The sequence below is a fragment of the Pterocles gutturalis genome, unplaced genomic scaffold (genome assembly GCF_000699245.1).
Source record: "Pterocles gutturalis isolate BGI_N339 unplaced genomic scaffold, ASM69924v1 scaffold36207, whole genome shotgun sequence".
Taxonomy (NCBI): Eukaryota; Metazoa; Chordata; class Aves; order Pterocliformes; family Pteroclidae; genus Pterocles; species Pterocles gutturalis.
The window spans coordinates 42,415-64,389 of record NW_010114013.1 but is presented as its reverse complement, the minus strand read 5'-3'; the positions used below and the strand labels follow the sequence as shown (position 1 = coordinate 64,389).

General features: G+C 34.9%; 1 protein-coding gene across 1 annotated transcript in view; it reads left to right on the top strand.

Moving 5' to 3' along the window:
- Window positions 1–21,552, top strand: part of MYOF (myoferlin) — a gene marked incomplete at its 5' end in the record, with an annotated part of 64,793 nt that extends 43,241 nt beyond the window's left edge. The window contains 24 exon segments of the mRNA XM_010074714.1: window positions 513–624; window positions 2,017–2,094; window positions 3,898–4,079; window positions 4,179–4,337; window positions 4,497–4,595; window positions 4,886–5,047; window positions 5,569–5,734; window positions 6,375–6,451; window positions 10,137–10,148; window positions 11,434–11,532; window positions 12,175–12,300; window positions 13,100–13,255; window positions 13,371–13,462; window positions 14,771–14,941; window positions 15,494–15,642; window positions 15,818–15,966; window positions 16,954–17,042; window positions 17,128–17,223; window positions 17,839–17,980; window positions 18,278–18,377; window positions 19,286–19,479; window positions 20,450–20,559; window positions 20,903–21,050; window positions 21,517–21,552. Of these exon segments, the coding sequence (XP_010073016.1) occupies window positions 513–624; window positions 2,017–2,094; window positions 3,898–4,079; window positions 4,179–4,337; window positions 4,497–4,595; window positions 4,886–5,047; window positions 5,569–5,734; window positions 6,375–6,451; window positions 10,137–10,148; window positions 11,434–11,532; window positions 12,175–12,300; window positions 13,100–13,255; window positions 13,371–13,462; window positions 14,771–14,941; window positions 15,494–15,642; window positions 15,818–15,966; window positions 16,954–17,042; window positions 17,128–17,223; window positions 17,839–17,980; window positions 18,278–18,377; window positions 19,286–19,479; window positions 20,450–20,559; window positions 20,903–21,050; window positions 21,517–21,552 (2,904 nt within the window).
- Between the last annotated feature and the right edge of the window lie 423 nt (window positions 21,553–21,975).

Here is a 21,975-nt window from a genome sequence, read left to right as displayed (position 1 = left end):
AGTCTGCACTTTTTCCGTAGTTTGTTTCCTTTTTTTTGCACCAAATGTCATCACATGATTAATTGATAGCATTTTCTTTCTCCACTTAATTTGGTTCCACAGAGTTTAAAAATTCCTGTTTCAGTTTCTCTTCTGACTATACTTCCTGGGCTATTGTGGCTATTGCTAGGATAAAGCCTTAGAGCAGTTCTGTGCAGCAGCACAAGTGCAGAAGACCTGCAACCTCTCCTTCAGTAAGAGGTGATAGGTAGCCGGTATCTCTCCAGAAATAAGACATTCTGAAAAGTAAGATGAAATTATTGGATCTGATTTCTGTACAGCTTCAATGGCAACAAGAAATGACCTTTGGACATGAGTAAACAACTTTTAAAATACATTCACTCAGGAAAATAAATTTCTCCTTGTCCCGGAGGAGAGACTGAAAACTGTATATTCCGACACACAGTCCACTTTTATCAGGTTCCTTCTATGTTTGTAGACACAGTAACCTTTTTTTCTGTATGTAACTTCAGGGAGCAGACACTAGTGTTGATGATGGAGAAGGGAAGAGTTCAGAGAAAACCAAGGAGTCGGCTACAAAGGTGTTTGGTGCCAATACACCACTTGTTTCCTGCTACTTTGACAGTAGGTTCTTTAACAATTCCTTTCTTATAAATCATGGCTGTTTCTCTCTGGTCTCAAACAGAATTGTAATTCTTTGTGTTTTACATCTAGGTTTACATATCTTTTGTTATAATTACTTTTTGTTATAATCTGATCTTTGACTGGACCCTGTTTAGGCTTCTGAGAGAAAAAATGCAGTTAGTCATTTTGCTGTTTCAGTCCACTGTCATGCAAACATTTATGAAGCCTGTATGAGACAGGAATTCTAAAGCTAATTATTGCAGCACCTGAATTTTAGGCTGTCTAAATGATGCATTTTTAGCATCAAGGTCCCTCCATAACAATGCAGGGAGCTAAGCCGCCAGACATGTATGTACAGTTAATTTTTTGCTGGTTTAGCTCACTTGACCAGCTCAATGAGGGTCAGACAAATGCCTGACCCAGAAGTAGCAGTAAAACCACGTAGTTGAGCTGGCAAAGTGAAAAAAAACCTGTAATTTTTCCAGGCTGGATTGGCTTTAGAATGCCTTGGAATCACTGTAATGGGAATCACAAGAGCAGGGACACTGAGATGGATGGGAGCCATCAGTGTTTGTTAATAGGAATAGAAGCCAATCCCATCCATTCCTAAGACTCGAAGTCCTTTTTGAGGATCTCTGACTGGAACACTTGTCTTTATTTGGAGTCTGCAGAACTTGATGTCACTGCTGGGAATCCTCGCTTTCAGAAGCTGAGGAAGATTGTTGTAGTTTCTTTTAAAGAATGACTACAATAGGAGGAAAATGGCACCTTTTCCTGCCAGAGTTCAGAGGTTTCAGCTCATATGAGTGGCTCAGACTTTTCCAAGGGTTTGAAAGGGTTAGAGCTGACATCTGTTAAAGAAAAGCTGTAGTAGCTTAGGCACATGCTGTCCTGGATTTGGGCCACTCTCACATCTTTCTTTTAAGCTACTCCACCTTGCCTGCAGTGATTATTATTTTTTTTTTCAATCTGTTAGCCAAAGAGACAAGAGTTTCAATTGGAATAATTTTCTTTTATTAGTAGTGAATACTTAAATTAAGCAGAGGAATGCCCAGTCCTTGATTCTCTTCAGAGGAGCTAGATTATCACACCATTTCAAACGGGAGTTTTTGAATAGAAAGATTTTTAGATGATCATATGGTGAAAAAAGCCCAAATAGCATTAGTGTTTTTTTTTTTCATTTCTGCTTTAAGTTGTATTGGAACAAATGTTCTCAGGTGCTAGCTCATTGTTATTAGCACACTTGTCACTAGAAAAGAAAAACAGAAATGTTACTACAGTGCTTGTGCTTGAGTTAAAATGTGTAAGACATTTTTATAAACTCAAAATGTTTTAATTACAGAAAATAAGCCTGTATAATGCAATTGAACTCTTTTAATTTGTTTGATACAGGAGTATATACTTACCACCTTCGCTGTTATGTCTACCAGGCAAGAAATCTCATGGCTTTAGACAAAGACAGTTTTTCAGGTATGGAAAAATCCTGCTAGTGGTGCAGAAATCCCACTTCAGCAATAAACTAGTAACTTGATTCAGCTATAGAATATCTTAAATCCTTAAGGTCTGTGCATAGGTCCTAGCTACTAAAGCTACACCATAAAGGACATCTCAGCTTCATTAAGTATGATCGAGATTTGGTTAGTACTGCCCCAGAAGCTGCCAGAAAATAAATGCTCTAAATGTGCAGCACCTGCTGTTGCCAATGAATTCTCAGTGAGGGAATGGAAATTCAAATAAGGTCTGAATTTTCCATGACCAACTCCTTCCCTATGCCTTAGCTTATCCTTTTAACCAGAGCCTACATCTAATTCCTAAGATTTCCTGCTGGAAGCTTGCACAAAAGCAAGGATGAAGAAAGCTGGATGGCTGTTATGTCACCAACTGCCTCTCAGTGTTCAGTATTTTATATTAATTCATTACTGAGATGAACTTGTACAAAACTACACTGTACCTTACTAATAAGCATGGCTTTTGTTTGTTTATACAAGTGTACCAGTTGCCCTTTTATTTCCAGCTCTTAGGTATTCCAAGAGTGTTGCATCCATTGGGCATCTTTGTAGTCGGACTAATTCAATACTCAGGTTATCAAGTATTTAATTTTTGCTAATTAGAATTAAAATTACACTGGGAAGTCAGAGAGCAAATTGAAATTAGATTCTGTAAGAATATTACTTTACACTTCTTTTAAATAAGTTCAGCCAAAGATGAAGATGAAATGGGCAGCTTAGAATTTTCTTTCCCCATCAACCTCCATTTGCATCCTTCTTTTTCTACCTGTTTTAATTAATAATTGAGTAAGTGTAATGCATTTGTTAATTTGTTAGAGAAGATATAGAGCTATAGATATTTTAGTGCTGTTTTCTGAAATGGGGGGGAGGGGGTTTGTACAGCTGGCTGTGTGTATTTGGTCTTACTTCAATATGCAGCACTTAAAAGTAATAAAAGACACAATAATAAATGCCTCTAATTTGCATATGTAGAATTCAAGATAAGTACCTCAGATGTAGTCACACATAAACTAGCACATCTACATTTTATTTTCCTCTAAAACTAGTTTGAAGAGTTAGCCAAATTTTGCAAAATTCTGATAAGGTACCTATCCAGAAACTGTTGAAACTGACCTAAAGATAACCTTTTAGTCCTTAGTAATCGCAATTTGTACAGGAAATGTTAATGGCCATCATCAGATACCTTCTACAGAGCCCTTGATGCTTTGAAGACCTGACAAACACTCGGCCTAGACCACTTTAATCATTCAGCTGTTTCACAAGAAGAGGTTGCCATAAACAAGCAAGTTTGAAACCAAAGCTTGATCTGAGCATGTAGCCCGGGAGAATTTGTCATTTGGCAACTAGTCAGAACTAGAATTATTTCTTTGTACAGTTGTATATCAATGGAGAAAACAAACAAACAAACAAACAGCTTCTCTGGACAATAGTTAGGAGATTAGTATAGCCAGTGTTTCATTTTAGTTTTCAGGTTCAGATTTGCAAGATGTTTTATTTTAATTTATTACATATGTTTTATATTCATTTATTAATCCAGACTTGTATACAGGAAGCTACTTAGTAATCTAATGGAATTTGCTCTATTAAATGTAAATTATGTGTATGTGTGGGCTTTTATTTTATATAGAATGCTTTATGGAACTGGTAACGACAGAAGAAAAATAACATACTGTATTTGATAAAAATTGTGCTTGTGTGCTTTATGGCTTGATGGCATTCTGTTTATCTGTAACTCTGTGCTTTTAATCTTTGTGTGATATTTCAGATCCATATGCTCATGTTTCTTTCCTCCATCAAAGCAAAACAACTGAGATCATTCATTCAACTCTAAATCCTACATGGGACCAAACTCTCATATTTAATGAAATTGAGATCTATGGGGACCCACAGACAGTAGCCCAAAACCCACCTAATGTTGTTATTGAACTCTTTGACAGTGACCAAGTGGTAGGTGAATACTTTTACCCTGGTTGCTTTTTTTTTATTATTTATTTATATTAACTGAGAATAACATTAATGGCTATGATTGCTATTTTTCGGTTACAGGGTAAAGATGAATTCCTTGGAAGAAGTGTTTGTTCCCCCATGGTCAAGTTAATCCCAGAAGAGGACATCACACCCAAACTGCTCTGGTATCCTGTAACAAATAATGGCAAAGCTAGTGGAGACATTCTTTTTGCTGCAGAACTTATTTTGAGGGACAAGGTAGACATTTCTTATATATATTTTTGTGTGTGTATATAATATGATCTATTATATAGCCATTCACAGTGAGTCATAATGTGAAGAATTGTCTTAATACTTGCACGGTATTTCATTTAAGGAAGATGAGAGAAACTAATACTGATGTTTGTGTATTAATAGGGAGGTGCGAACCTTCCAATTCTTCCATCACAAAGAGCACCAAAGCTTTACATGGTCCCTCAAGGAATCAGACCAGTAGTTCAACTCACTGCTGTTGAGGTATGGTTTATTCTTAAACTAACTGAATACAAGTACAGTCATCTCATCCTCTAGATCAGAAGTCAAGAAAAAAAAATTCATAGTGAGAAATACGTGGGATTTTTCTTCTTTAAGTGTTTTTGAGTTTCATTTTTTCCATTAACTTTCCTAGAACAATAACCTTGAAATATTTTGCCAATCACATTTTATTATTGAAAAGACTTCATTTCTTCTTTCCTACTTTTTTAAGTCTCACATTAAGCATATTGATATCTCTCCCACTTTTGCTTATATTGGATTTTATTTTATAGATTCTGGCTTGGGGGTTGCGGAACATGAAAAACTACCAACTGGCACCTGTTATGTCTCCAAGTCTCATTGTGGAATGTGGGGGTGAAATGGTGGAATCTGTGGTGATCAAAAACCTCAAAAAGACACCAAATTTTCCATCTTCTGTTCTCTTCATGAAAGTTGTACGTTGCAAAATCTATATAGTAGCTATCTATAGCAAAATGAGTAATGCATACTTTTAAAGGTCAAAGTGTTATTATAGAAGAATGAACAAAAAACTTGCACATCCTTTTTTGCCTTAACATAAGCAATTTATTGAGCCTGGAAATTCTAATAAAGATCATGTATACATGTCTGTACAGACACTGATAAATTATACAATTTTATATGCACAATTCAGTGCAGTGTGTATCTATATTTATTTGAAAAGGCATCAATTTACCTGTAGATGTGTGTCTGCTTTCTTACTTGCTAGGATGAAAGCTGTGCAAGACTCAAGAAAATTCAAGATTTGAAGCAATTAAAATTATTCTTACTGACTTTTACTGAATCATAACATTCACCATACAGCCATAGAACACAGTAGTTCAATATAAAATAAATGAAGTAACAGGTCTAATTTAGCGGGGGCGAGGGGGAATATCTTTATTCTTCATTTTTCTTTTGTTTGGGCTATAAACAAACTCTAACCTTTCATTTTTAGCTTTTGCCAAAAGAGGAGTTATACAGTCCATCTCTTGTTATTAAAGTAATAGACCACAGACCATTTGGACGGAAGCCCATCGTAGGACAGTGTACTATTGATTTACTGGAAAGCTTTCGCTGTGACCCCTACACAACTAAAGAAGATATTGCACCACAACTGAAAGGTAGACAAGCTGGAAAATTAAAAGTTCTACTTTCTTATGAGTTGCTAGAATAACCTATCTTCAGTGTTTACTCTGCATACTGTACTGATGAATAGCCATCTCATGTTGCATACTTATTTGGAGATAATGTGATCTGAAAAAAAAAAAATCTAAGAGTATTAATTAGTGTAATATTCTGTGGAGCATTAGTGCAATATTCTGTGGAGCCTAAAGAGGACAAAGTGCAAAGGCAAGTCCACTCTCAGACTTAGTGTACTGGTTCACTGAAGTTCCTCTTTAGTATCAACTTGGAATGTAATTACCTGCAGATTACCCCTGCACTGAGTACCAAAGTAATGATCCAGTATTCCAGCAGGGATGCTCTAAATACAATGCTGACATTTTTCCTTCTATTTTTTCCACATTTTACTCTTTTTCTTCAATTCTATATATTTGAGAAATGTTTGCATATCCCACACAAAAATACAGTGTATATTTTTAGGAAAAAATGGCAAGTAATTGCTTTATTTAGGGGATCACACAAACAGCCAATTAATTACTTTGCATCTTCTGTAACTGCTTGGATTTCAAATCTGATGAAAATGTTTAGTAACATATTTTTCGTACACCATATTGCCTTAATAAAATCTTTGGCTTACAGTTAGTCTACTCTCTGCTGCACCTCGCCAGGATACAGTAATTGAAATGGAAGACACACAGCCACTGCTAGCAGCTCAGGTAATCTTTGAAATTTTATGTTTGACTTTCTTCCTCAGATTGATCTCTGAGAAAACATCTAGACAGCAAAATTGTCAGACATATGCAACCTTCTGGAAAGCCAGATGGAATAAAGTTACTTTGTGACAGGAGAGCAAAGGAAATATGTTAATCATTTTAACTTCTGTTTTCATATAGTAAACATCAAACTATAGCTTTTTGTGTATGGTACAGTTCACCAGCAGCTTAAGAATTAATTCACTTGTTCAATAGCTACTGAAAGCATATGGTAGAACATTATCCAGTTGTCCACTGGTGATGGTTAGAGCAGCCTGATCTTGCACAGACTGAGTGGTTCTAAATAAAGGAGCTAGAAATAGGTGTATGCGTTGGTGGGTACAGAATCAAAACCATAGTAACACAGACCTTCAGCCATTCTTTTCATCACAGTCATGGTTTTTCCACTCTTACCATGAAGTCATCCAAAACTGATACCGCTGAAATAATTTTTTCTGCACTAATGCTTCTTCTCTTTCCTTTTCTGTTGTGCCTTGTGAATCTCTCTGCTGCTCTGATTCTTTCAGGGCCACCACAATACAATTCTACTTTCCAGGTAAAAAAATAATTCAGCTTGCAAAATTTTACTCTTGAGTTGAAACATGAGTGAAGACAAATTCCAGAAAATACATTTTCAAGGAAAAATTTTTCAATTATTTTAGGACTGTAAAATATTCCCCTTACCTAGAAGGTGTTTTCATAATTTTCTGATGGCCTGTTGTATTAAAAGAAGCACAAAAGTTACATCCTTTAATATAGTAATTTTGCAGGCTCTTAATCCCTGTCTTTGATTTTTCAAAAATGCAGAATTGTTTATTTTGTTACAGAGGTCCCAAAGTAAACACGGCTGCATTTAAACTTTCAAACTCTCACTGCTATTTGATTATGTTATTGATTGCATTGTTCTTACTTCACTACTTCTTCTGTATCTTACTGTCACGATATTCACACTAATCTATCTCACAGACCATGTTCTTGTATTTACTTTCATCATACATGTAAATTGTCCTTAATATTTAATTTAGAACAGACTAACTTTTATCTGAATTAGGCCTTCTGTTTTAATATAAATGCTTTATAGCTGGTACGGCTGGTTTCCTTTAAAAAATTTAAGATGAGATTAAAAACCAAAGAATACTTAGCACCTTGAACTCACTGGCAAAATTGTTTGAATTTGTGTAGTCGATTTCAGCTGTCAGAGGGAACATTTTTAAATGCTACATAACGTGAAATACAATTTCTTCTAGAGTTTGATATCACCCGAGGAGAATATAACAGTAGATACTGTGATAGCATCCATATGAGAGAGGAAAAAATATTCAAACCAATTCAAATTGAAATAAATACAACTGTGGAAAGGGTGATATGCAGATAACACTCTGAGAACACAAAATGCCAAAATTTCATCAATTACATTCCCATTTCCAGTGTTTAAGCAGTATGTCAACAGCACTCGGCAAAATGGCTTCTCCAACAACAGTGCATGTATGTATGTATGTACCAAACTAATGCATGGAGATGACCAGAATGGGGTTGGATGGGGGAAGAATGTTAATGTGATGTGGTCATAAGGCTATACTTCTCTTGGAGTTATTCCATAGAGGGATTTTGGAGATGATGCTCAGAAGTCTAGGATATTTAGTTACAAATATTAAGGAATCCTTCTGCTGAAAGTCTTACTATGTGTGTAAAATATGTATGAACTATTAAAAACTTTTTTTGTGTATCAGCTTATTTAGAATGTATGTACTAAAAGCACCAAAATCAACAGGAATTATTTAACCACACTATTAAAAACTTTGTTTAGAAGTCTACTTTCTGGAGAACAAAATAAATCTACAGTAAATAAAATTCTAAGTCTAACTTTTTCTAGGGATCTACCATATCTCTTTTTTTTTTTAACCTCCATAATTTCAAGATGTTCAAAAAGCGAATAGTTCAGTGTTAGTGTCTTGAAAACTTCATGTGTAAAATCTACAGTGAAGTCACTGGGTACATTTAAAAAAAAAGGACAGTAACCGTTGTATGATCTTTACCATGTGAATATTTCACTCCAAAATCTCACATTTATCATATGGCATTTTATTCTGCGTGTTGGTATTCTTTGAGCACATCCTGCTTACCAGTTTTACTAACAATACTATCCAGATATTGATGACTCACCATTTGTTTTAGGAATTTTTAAAGAAGGTCTTAAGGTTTTAATTCTTTCTTTTTCTTAACCTTCCCAAAGCTACCAAGTGCATTATTTGAAGTGACATCTGAAGGTATATCAAGGGAAGGAAAAAAAAAAACCACAAACCAGAATTTAAATTCTTCCAAAATTATGCTTTGATGGAAGATTAAGAGTTCTACACAATATATTTTGTGAAAAGGCATTAAACTGGGAGTTTAAATTATTATTGCATAATTATGCAAGCTACCCTTCATGTTGTCAACATACAAAGCAGTGTTTAAACAAAGTCAAATTTAAATTACCTCATGAATTCTTCCTTTAAGTTTTGCAAATCACTAATGATACGGTTTCTGAGAATAAATCACTCCAGTTGCCTTTAGAAAATCAGACAGTCCCATGCAAATCTGAAAAAAATTATGCTGTATTTCTGATTTGAAGTTAGACGACTACTAAAATACAGTAGACCTCCCAGCAAGACAATTACCGAACAGAAATGGGAGTAAATGTGATACACCAGAGTGATGTCCTGACCTATTGATGCATTTGGCTTGTATTCATAAAATGTTTGCATATTTCTTCTGCTTTACCCAAAAATGTGTGGATTATGTCTTTAAATTAAAACACAAGGTATGATATATAAACACTAGCACAAATCATGCTTGCTAATCATGGCTTCCAAATGGGATGCATGATGCTTGATCTTAAGGGACTATCGGGTCATAATTAAGGTATCTGTGATTTAACAGGGGAAGCATTTTGGATTGTGCAGATTGGTATTACACTTATAGAGATAAATCTATAGACACATATACTGGTTGTTACTGTATTTTATAATTCTTCATGGTTTTTTTCAGAATCCTGAAAATCCACAGCCTGTGGACAATTGGAAAACAATAGTAGAAGTAAAAGGCAAAAGGCTGTTGAGCATTAGCAAATTGTTTTAGAAAGAATAAATATTCAAAAAGGGCAAAAAATAACTTTAATTTTATGTATGTGTTTGGAAAATAATCTCTGGAGTAGATTCAGTGTTGTAAGTCATCTCAAATACATTTTTCAGCTAAAATAAATCAGATCCAGTGCTCTCTGCAGCCACAGATGAAAGCAGGGAATTATGCTACTGTGGAAATCAATAAATAGAATCCAGAGTGTAACACTGCAACCATACAATAAGAAAACAAAATTTCTCTCAGTTTTGTGTTGTTATGTAAAAACAAAGCACAGTGTGATAATATCTTACAGTCCTGAAAACTTGCTTCAGTTTAATATCTAAGACAGCATACACACAAAAAAGTTTTGGTGTGTGAATGTTTTTCAAAGGTATTTATAAATTAGTAATGTTAGTAACTTTACGTGCATACCATATATAAAAACCTAAACCTTTAAAGCATACTTAACTGTGTAAAATTCTACAAATCCTATCCTTATAATTGTTTTTATTTTGCTCTTTTTTTACGAACTGATCTTCATGAGCAGCTTACAGAAAAGGTAATGTATACTACTTTTACAAATCTACACATTGCTTTCTTGTCAATGAGATCTCCAATTGAAAATCAGTGTATCAACTCCTAAATTAGTAATTTAAGCATATGGATGAGAACAGTAATCTCTGAAAATGTTTGACATAAAACCTGCAATCAACTTGTAAAATTGTAAATTTAGGAAAAATATGTGAGACTGAAATAATAACCCCTAGATATTAGAGGAAAAAAAAAAAAACCAAACCCAAACCTCATAATTAATAATCTGTGTAATACTTTTACGGCTCTTTAAAGATTTTTTTAAATTTACATAGTGAATGAATACTATTCATTCTATTCATTCACAGTGAATAAACACTGTTCATTAACAACTGAAGTATGTTTTCAGGGGCAAATAATTATATTATGCAATCCTTATGGATAAATATAGCAAATAGCACTGTTGAACAAAGTGATTATCAGACTTAAATAAATAAAAATATTAAAAACCCCATAGAAATACTATCTTAGTGGAACATATAGACTGCTAGCATCTGGAGTTTCATGAGGCTCACTGAAGTATTATTTAAGAGGGCAAGACTCCTTGATCTTTTCAACTGCATTTGGTAAACATTAAAGTAGATCTCCCAACTGCAAGATTCTGGCACAATACAATGTCCACTGGTTTTAACTGAATGATGTATGGTTAGAGCAGTTACAGGTCTGTCCCAGTGTTATTATATGGCAACAGTTTTGAAATAAATGGGAATGCCTAAAAGCAAACTAGCACATTTATGACTCAGGGAAAAGTTTTCAATGTGTTCACTGTAGTTTTTACAGTCATGCAATTCCTGTAATGAATACCAGGTATGATGGGGTTTTTTCCTTAACAGCTGAAACAATTACTGCACCAGCTAAGTGTACATTCACTTCCTCTGATTTAAGTAATCTAGAGGTTAGGTAGCTAGCCTGTGCTGCACTGCCAGAAGATTGAGGAAATATACACACCTCCAGAAACCAGTCCTTTGAGATAGGTATCAAGAGACCAGTAATTAATTGCTTGCTTGAAGATAGCTGGCTGTTAACTATCGGTGCAGCTGGATTACAGACTAGATACCTAAACTTGGCTAAGAGAAATTCCATGTTTTTAGCCTTAATATTTACATTCTAATTCTCTTTCAGATGAACCTTTAATATTACTTAACTGATAAGTTTTAGAGTATGCTTAATTGTTCACTGTTTCTGGTGTACAGCATGATATGAAAGAGGCTTTATCTCCTAATAAAATACTTTTTTATTTGCATTTCTTTAAGGAGGAAGAAATTGTTGATTGGTGGAGCAAATTTTATGCTTCAGTAGGAGAACATGAAAAATGTGGACAGTATATTAAAAAAGGATATGACACTATAAAGGTATTGTTCAAGATAACATAGATTAGCATATCTCAATGTTTATAGGCCCAAAACCTGGTAAAAGCTGTGCCCTTTGTTTTTTTTTAAATGCTCTTCAAAATTTAACTGTACATTATTTCCTGTAAAGGTCCATATGGTGAAATTAAAGTTTTAAGGAGATATCTTTCCTTCTTTTCTACTTAACTACACTTATTAAGAGATGTATTATGAGTTTAATCTAACCTTTAGTCAAATGGAATTTTACTCCTGATTTCTTTGGGTGCCAGGCAGATCCTAAATAAACATACACACTGAGAAAGTGAACACAGAGGATCAGTACTTTTACTGTCTGTTGGTTAAAAGCTGAAGCTAGACCACTTTCATTTCTCATCTAATACACCTAACAAAGTAAAGATAAGCTTGTGAAATGCTATTTACTCAGTTTTTAACAAGGCCTAAATGAAGCTTGATAGCATGTTCTCCAAACACTGCATTTGCTTCCGCTTCAATGTAAAAATAAAAATAGTTCCAAATGCTTTGGTTCCTTAAGGTATTCCATGAAACACAGAATATGCTTTGCAATGCCACAATGGTAGAGATGATATGTATGATAATTTCTAAACTGCACTTTTTTCATTTTCCTTTTTCTTTTCTATTTTTAAGGTGTATGACTGTGAATTGGAAAAAGTACCTGAATTTAATAGCTTAACAGACTTCTGTGATACATTTAAACTATACAGAGGGAAATCTGAGGACAGTGATGATCCATCAGTGGTTGGGGAATTCAAGGTAAATTTCAAATAATGGGCAACTACCAAAACGCTAGATGCAGTCTTTTGTACATAAGTAGTTATCATGATAAGAAAGTCTAGAGTCGAGCATTTCAGCTTAAATATGGGTGTATGCATTAACAGGGGCAACAGATGCTTGTAACTGCTTACAGGCCCTTCTTTTTCAAGGATGGCACAGCTAAACATGGCTCACACCAAATGGGATATGTGTCAATTTTAAAGAAATATAATTCCTGCTAAAGTGATCTTCCCTGGTACCTGTGGAACAGAACCTTCCCAAATAAACTCTTGCATAGGGCTAAAGTTTCACCTGCAGATGTTCTGAGCAAAGTACATTTTTAGAATGAATGGAAAAGGTATTTTATAATATTTCTGTGACTCTGTCTATGACTTTTAAAGATTAAAATAACATTAACATTGTATGTTATAAAAACCAACCAAACAAAAAGCCCCCCAAAACCAAACATGAAATTATGCTTCTAGAGAGGGAAACACATATGAAGTATGTGTTGTGTGTTCTCAGCTGGAGCAAACTGAGTAATTTTGTTGAAATCAAAAATCAAATGAGCTGTATTGATTTAAATCAGCTAAGGATATAACCTTGCCTTCATTGGAAGTCTTATTCAAAACCCACTAAAGCAAAACAAAAGAATTCTAAGTGACTGCGGATCAGGCTATAATTTTGCTGTTCCTATATATAAAGAGAGTGTCTATGCGTAGGATAAATAAGAGAAAACAAACTTAGCAGAGTGACTTTTCTACATTTAACTTGACTGAGTCTTTATGTTATTTTTCAGGGATCCTTTAAAATTTATGCATTACCTGACGATCCCACTATTCCACCTCCTCCTCGCCAGTTCCGTGAGCTACCAGACAGTGGGCCTCAGGAGTGTATTGTGAGAATTTATATTGTTCGAGCTTTGCAGCTTCAACCCCAGGATAATAATGGGCTGGTGAGCCTTTTTGCTTTTGGAATGTCTGCGAGCTAACTCTGCTTATTTTAAATAAAGTTACTCCTGATAACTATTTCTTAACAATATTTTTTCTTATTTTTCTTATTTTAAATAGTGTGATCCTTATATAAAAATATCCCTAAGTAAAAAAGTAATTGAAGACAGAGATAATTATGTGCCTAATACTCTCAACCCAATTTTTGGCAGGTAACAACCTTTTTTATACTTTCAATTTATTGTATTTTAGAATGTTTTCCTATTTTTTAAGATAAACCATTATTTGAAATAGACAGTGCTCTACTCATAGTTACATACTGACAGTTAATTGTGAGTAAAGTTGAATAAGGCATTTCCCTTTGAAATTACTGGACAACAGATGTGTGCAGCTAGTCTATAGATTTTTTGTATCACATGGGTAAATTGCACAATGTATATATCTTAAAACTGCCCTGTGTTATACATACAAGAATAACAAAATATGCTTATAGAATACAGAAAAGTTTTAACTCTGAAAACTACCTGGATGTCATGATGAATAATCAGCTTAATATGTATTCCCAGTTCACTGGTCTTTCCTTGAAAGGCTGATGATATGATGATGAACAAAAAAATACTGATTAGGAATGGAGAAGATACATCATCTTTCTAATTATTAATGAAATTCTGGGTCTGGTTTGGTGTCCAGAGTTAGAGGAGGATTTTGATAAATTAGAAAGTTAGAAGAGGAGAAACTAGAAGGATTATAAAGACTTTGGAAAGCACACTTTGCAATGATGTGCTACAGGATTTAAATGGTTGAGATTATGCAAAGAAATAGACAGCAAAGGGACTTGATTACAGGTACAAAGTACCTTCAACATTCCAAGTTTTTTCCAGAATGATTCTGGAAGTAAAGTTAAAAAGTGAGACTAGAAATAAAACAAACAAAATTATGTATAGAAAAATTAACCATGGAATACTTTATCTCAAGGGTAATAGATTCAGCAGCAGTAGAAACCATGAGGCTGCATATCTTGAAAGTAAATTCAGAAAATTAATTTGAGAAAACTCTGTAGTCTGTTTTGTGTAGGACAGCTAGATGACAGAATGATCCCTTCTAGTCATAGAAGCTAAACATTTGGACTGTATTTTTTAGGGCTCCAACTGTGTTTGCATTGTGATTAAAAAAAAAATTAAATTTTCTAATGATACAGAAACAATGTATTGAACAACCACCCTTTTTTACAATCCCACTAGTTTCTTGCTCAGTCCCAATTCAAGCTGCTTGCACAGAAAACGTCTAAGTAATACACTGTGCAGAAAGGAAGGCTGTAATATCCATAGGAGCACAAACAGAATTATTAATAAGTGTAAAAAGAAATGGGAGCATGAGTGTTTACTGCTAGATATATCAGCATCGGAAGCGTCCCTTTAATATCTTGCAAAGGCTATTGCTCAAAAATAAACTAAAATGTGGTTTTTAAGTTTCAAAGTATCAAAAGAGCAATAGTATTAACTGGACATTTTTATGTTTAGAATGTATGAACTCAGCTGCTTCTTGCCTCAAGAAAAGGATCTGAAAATTTCAGTCTATGACTATGACACATTGACTCGTGATGAAAAAGTGGGTGAAACCATAATTGATCTTGAGAACAGATTCCTTTCTCGTTATGGATCTCACTGTGGCATCCCACAGCAGTATTGCATGTAAGTAATTTTGTCTATGAAAATTTTTACCTGTAAGGTCTAGTACCCAGTCTCTGTAAAAAATCTGGGCTTCCTTCGTCTTAATTATATGGGTAAAAAACAATGCTGTTGCTTCTCATGAGTGTTTGTTGTGCTCACTCTGTCATCTGAATTCCAAGTTAAGCTGCAAAGTCTTCAGAAGATATGTCAAACAGAATGATGTCAAACATTCAGAATGATGTCCAACATCTTAATAGTCTTTTTATATGGTAACGTGTGTTACTTCTGTCCAGAGAACACATGCTTAACTGAATTTTCTGACCTACTCATGGAAATAAATACAAAAATAAATAAGAAAACATCTGTTAGCGTAAATTATTTTGCTATGTAAAGAAAAAAGCACTGTCTTGGAAGGTACAAAATTATATCACTGTATCAAAGTCAAGTGGCCTCAATCTAGGCAGTTACAGTGCTGCCCTTTCTGAATTAGTTTAATAAATACATTTTACATGATGTGTAAGTGCCCTGAATGGTGAATAATTTTAGGATGTGTTTCTGTTGCTTTCCTAAAAGTTCAGGTGTGAATACCTGGCGTGATCAACTAAAACCAACCCAGTTATTGCAAAATGTAGCCAGGTTTAAAGGCTATGCTCCTCCTGTCCTCTCTGAGAATGGTAAAAAGATTAACTACGGGGGACGAGACTATACTTTGGAGGAAGCTGGTGAGCTTGTTCACTTATTTTATATTTGTCTTAAATTCATATTGATACAAATATTAAATTTTTCAGTTATTTATGGAAAATCTAAAAAAATAACTGGTTTTAATTTTTTTTAAAAAGTCCAAATACAAATTCTGGTTCATGAGCTCCTGTTCTTCTACCATTTCTTTTATTTCAGAAGCTAACAAAATTCTCCATCAGCACCTTGGTCCAGGGGAAGAGCGTTTAGAGCGGATAGCCCTTCATATCCTCAGAACCCAGGGTTTGGTACCCGAACATGTGGAGACAAGGACCTTATATAGCACCTTCCAGCCCAACATCTCCCAGGTACTACGAACTGGTTTACTTCTTGTTTCTTGAATGGGGCATTCCTTATTCCTGCATTTATATCATATTGCCAATAGAGAGTGGTGTCACTCAGTGGGAAGAGGGCTACAAACTAATATTACTTGGCTGAGAAACTAAAGCAGGTCAGTCTAGAAGCATAACAAAATGCGATTATGTTTTGCCATTAAGACCCCCAAATGACACCTTAAGCATTGAAAGAGTGGAAATTGGGAAAGATTTATTACTTTGTCACTGAAATAAACTGGAATATGTGTTTAATACCTCACCAACAATAAAGGAGACAGCCTGTCTCAAGAGCTTCCTAGCTACATTCAACAAATAAGATCAAACTTGTTATTTCTCTACAAGGTCCAGAGGTGCTAGTTTAAACATGAATTCTTAGATTGGACCTCTCTGTTAGAGAGGAACTAAGGCTAACGTCTGTTTTCTAGCATTTGCTAACTCACCAGCAGTTGGTTTTTAAAGAAAGGTTCTGCAGCAACCAGAAAAATTATCTTCAGAAATAAAGGGGCTTGCATTTGAAATAGAGTATAAGATCTGCATTGGTTGCCTTACTTCAGAGTATAGTTAAGGGGACTGATGGTCTATACTGAGTAGGCCACCAGCCGCAAACTATCAGCCACACGTAGGACACAGTACTTAATACCACCTCTGAGAGAAGAGAAACTTGGACCTACAGAATGAGAACCATTTAGGCACCTCACTTGCACTGAATTGACTAGGAATTTACATCCCTACTATCTTCTGAATTCTTGGCATTGTTCTTTTGAAGCAGCTTCTATAAACATGAGGGATTGGGCTTGCTCCTGTCTCAAGTCTGTAGAAGTCCTGACATTGGTAACATGAGTAAGCTCTGCTCTGTGGCTAAAACTAGTACTAAGCAAGTCAGTAAGCCGTTCTGTGGAATTACCATGACAAGCCTGTATGCAAAAAACAATCACTCATCCATCTTCTCCACTGCTACAGGGAAAGCTCCAGATGTGGGTTGATGTTTTCCCCAAAAGTTTAGGACCTCCAGGCCCTCCCTTCAACATCACTCCCCGAAAAGCCAAGAAGTGAGTATCTGTATATGCTCCACACTATCTGGCCACCCTGACAAACAGAATTCAATTCTCTTTCTCTAAACATCTTCTCTCTTAGGTATGTCTTGCGGGTGATTGTCTGGAACACCAAAGATGTTCTTCTGGATGAAAAGAGCATCACAGGGGAAGAAATGAGTGACATTTACGTGAAGGGGTAAGAGCACCCTGTCATGTAACACAAATAAATGATGTTCTGAATGTCCTGGGAATGCCTAGACCATGATTTGGTTCAGCCAAGATTATTTGGTTCAGTCAAGTCAATGCACACTATAGCCTCCGAAATAGTTGTAACCTTAGAGAAGTACGAAGTATTATGAGATAAAGCATAACCAGTTAATGTGCAGTGAAAGATCCCAGAAGTTCATTTCTTGAGGTGGGAAGCAACTGAAAAGACAGTGAGTTAGCTTTGGTGCTGCATAACCTGGATTCTTACTTTTTACGTTTCCTAGTCTTAACGTAAAAAATTCAACAGAAATCAGAGAAATATACTACCAGGCTATTGATCTAATTTCTCCTAAAAAAGAAATTTAAAACCCTGCCAACAACTCACCACTGATACAGGACTGGTCTTAGCAGATCAGAAATTCAGTTCACATGTTCCTATTTACAGTGCCAAATTGGAACTAAACTGAGAAAGGGTGTGAAAGACACTTCAACCCTCTGTGAGCAACTCCTACAGCTTGTTTGCAACCACTTAATGTCAGAGTTACAGTACAAACAAAGACCAGTGCAGTCCCACTACAAACACCAGACACATCTCTATTTTCAGATGGATGCCTGGTAATGAAGAAAATAAGCAGAAAACTGATGTTCACTACCGATCATTGGATGGTGAAGGGAACTTTAACTGGAGATTTGTTTTTCCTTTTGACTATCTCCCAGCGGAGCAACTTTGTGTAGTTTCTAAAAAGGTAACGTTTTCTAAAGATTACAATACTTAGAATACAATTGTAAAGTCTGATAATTTTGTACCTATATAGTGAAAGAGACAGTTTTGCTCAGTTCTGCATGTTGTGAACAGATTCAATTTTGCCTTTGAGCCAGGAACAACACACTGGTAACAACAGCAGCCTCGTCTTAACAAGGGCAAGGTTAGATCCTTAGTATTTCCACCAACCCCAGAATTCAAAAGTACTAACAAACCGCAGCTTTGAATTTTCATAAATAATTTCAAAAAGATACTTGGGTTTTGTTTTTTAAAATTTTAGGAACACTTTTGGAGTCTTGACAAGACAGAATTCAGAATTCCACCCAAACTGATCATTCAAATATGGGATAATGACAAGTTCTCCTTGGATGACTATCTGGGTAAGACTTCTAAGAAAATAATTATTGTTGTTTCAAAGTAAGAGATAAAAATTAACAATTTTAAATGATTGCATAAGGATTGTGTTTACAAAGTGAGCCACTGAGCATGCAAATACACTCCTGCTTTCCCACACAGTACCGGGTTACTTGTGCTCAGGAATGAATGAGTGAATATTCACTCAGTAAAGGCCTACTTGCAGGTAAATCACGATACTTTTAATTCAGGTAAGCCCTATCACAAAGTACATGAAACGATAATGTGCATGAAAACTTACATTGCTTCTTTCAAGTAAAATTATGTAAAACATGAGTACTTTAATTCTAAGTAAGAATATTGACATAAGGCTGTAATTTGGGTTAAGCAATCTGCATCACACAATTATTAATTCTACTTCACACCATTATTAATCCCTACTTTTTTGGATCTCTGCAGAAGATTCTCTGCCCTGTATTAAGACAGCTCCAAAGTCTTCAGCTTACATACAAACCATATAGGCCTCAAAATCTGAACACAAATAATTGATTTATAACCATCACTAAAGCTAGCTAAATCATGCATTTAAGTATCAGAAATTCCATTAGTATTACATTGCTGTATTTGGATATCTTCTGTTTAGGTGTGTGTGTAAAAAAAATACTCTATTAAAAATCAAGTGATCTTACATTAAAAAGGAGGAGAGGAGAGCTTGCTAAATCAAATTTATCAACACGAGCAAGATAGGCTTAAACACAGCCTCATGTGGCCCAGAACACAGGCTGCTTCACAACAGCCTTAGGCAAACAAGAATGGAATGTATATATTGATTGCTTTTCCTGTATAATTTAGAGATAGGAAATGTTGATGTTGAACCAAGGTGTTGTGTGGTTGGTTGTGTTATGCAGTGTTTATTTTTTTATTCATCTCCTAGGCTTTGTGGAACTTGATTTACATAAAACAATCATTCCAGCAAAAGTTCCTGAGAAGTGCACTATAGACATGATTCCAGAATACAAGGCAGACAGTTCTCTGAAGGCTCCCAGGACTGCCTCTCTCTTTGAACAGAAATCCATGAAAGGATGGTGGCCATGTTATGTTGAAAAGGATGGCTCCCGTATTTTAGCGGTATGATTATTACTTGTTTAAAAAGTACTTAAAACATCCTCACTTTGCTTTTGAAATTATAAAGAAAGACTGTAGAGGGTCCCCCACTTAGCTGTTAGCTTTCAGTGGATAGCTAGAGGAGAAGTAAATAGAACGTTCCATGAACAAGTTCAGGAATTTTGCTCCATCAACAATTTTTTGTTTTAAAGTATAAATTTATTATTTTGTTTTTAACTCTATTTAACTTGAAGGACTCTGGTGCCAGGTTGAGTCATGATATCTTGACAAAGCAGACAATAGAGTTATTGTGTGAATGAATTTATCTTGTTACTACTTAGGAGAAACACAAGACATCCTAAATAAATTAAATAGTAAAGAAAAAAAGTTTAAATCCAAAGCATTTTTGTACATCACAAATATATACTGAGAACCAAGAGTAGCTTTGTGATTGTGAGGGCAATCAGAAGACCTAAAGCATTTTAACCTGTTCTATGAAGAATATAAATGCATATTTATCACTTGCTAGAATATTAAGCCTTTCAAGTGTGTCTACTTCTTTCTAATGTTTTTGCCTTTAAACTTTGTTATGGAAATTAATAAATGAGGAAAAATATTCAGAACATCTATCAGCCACAGCAATATAAAAAATTACATGCTTAGTCATTTGCAAAAGATGCAGTCGTTGGGTTCTTCTTGAAGAGAAGAACTGTTTTTGTTTTGATAAATTGGAAAAAAACATGTATAGTTTAAAGCAAAAGTACAAATTAATTAGCAGAACCATTTTATGCACTGTGATTTTTTTTTTCTACTTGTCTCTGATACTGTGTTGTGACACTGTCATAGTACAGAAATAAGTGTATTTTGAGAAGGATAAGGAAAACACACAGATGCACACAATGAGCTGATCCCAAACTCTGCTTATAAGGACCACACAAGTACTATTAGTGCTGTTTCAATAAGATGCTTGTCTCATGCCACATGTTTTCTGAAGGGTAAAGTTGAAATGACATTGGAAGTTGTCAATGAAAAAGAAGCTGAGGAAAGGCCAGCTGGTAAAGGAAGAGATGAACCCAACATGAACCCCAAACTAGATCTACCAAAGTAAGATATTTTTCTCTCATTAGCTTGAGAAATATACAATATCTAGCTCCTGTGATGTTCTTGACAAAATCTGCATGCAGTAAAGGATCTATTAGACATCAATTATCCTTTGCAAAATTTCATTTATAAAAGCCAGTCTTGTTTCCTTCTGCAAGCATTAGGATAAAACGCAAGGTGGTTTCAGTATTAATGGCACACATTTACTGAAACTGCTATCTTACATTACAAAACTATCTGTGTTTTCTTCAGCCTCCACACAGAGTGTTTTGATGTGTTATACTCTCACACTTAAGTATTCCTTGGTTTTATACTATGAGTAATACTTGTTTCTTTCAAAATGCAGCCGACCAGATACTTCCTTCCTTTGGTTTACAAATCCCTGCAAGACAATGAAATTTATTGTGTGGCGCAGGTTTAAATGGCTCTTTATAGGCCTTATCATCTTGCTGATTTTACTCTTGTTCGTAGCAGTACTTCTCTATTCATTGCCGGTAAGAATTTTTAAATATTGCTGTTCTTCAGCTGTGGTATGAAGCTAGTTTACATATGAGCCATCAGCAGGATACACACCTTACTCAGACAAGATACTCTATCAACTCAGTTTTAGCAGGGAAATAGGGATTGTATCCTTATAGCTATAAAAAATTCAGCTGATTTTTACTGAGAAACAATTAAAATTTATGTTAAAACTAACCTATGGACTAAAGATGAAGCAAATTAATGCTTTAGAAGTCTTAATAACCTACACAATTAAAAATAGCTAGTAGATGGTCTAGAGTCTGGGTTTCAGTCTACTTTAATCTGAAATATCTTGCTCGTTTTTACTGTATTTTAACTGAAATTATCATACCCTGAACACATTCTGACCATTTTAATATCTTAAATGTCTTTTACAAAACTACACTGAAGTATTTTGTGGACATCTTTTTACCTCTGTTGTTTCTTCTCCCCCAACAGAACTATTTGTCGATGAAGATCGTGAAACCAATTTAAAGAAGAGTTTTTTACCTCATCTCTTTAAATAGTAATGAGGTCTCACCTCAGGCTGTGGACCAAATTCAGCAAGGCTCTCCATCCTTTTTATCTGCTCATATTTGGAACTGTAAAATAGATACATAAGAATTTAACCAAGGTTAGCCAAGGTTCAAGGGTCATGCTAGGTGTTTTTTTAAAAAAAGGAAAAACCTTCTCATGTTACATGTACTTTTTTGGTAAAGTTCTGACCTCCTTGCTTTTAAACTATATTTTTAATAAAAAATCCCTCAGAAGGCTGCCTTCTATTGCTATCTCTATTTTTTAACGGATCCTTCCTTTTGATAACTTCTTTCTATTGGGCAGACTTTGAAACTTTGCATTTTAACTTAATGAAAAACAAGCACTACTTATAACTATGTATACCAAAGAAACCTCACAGTG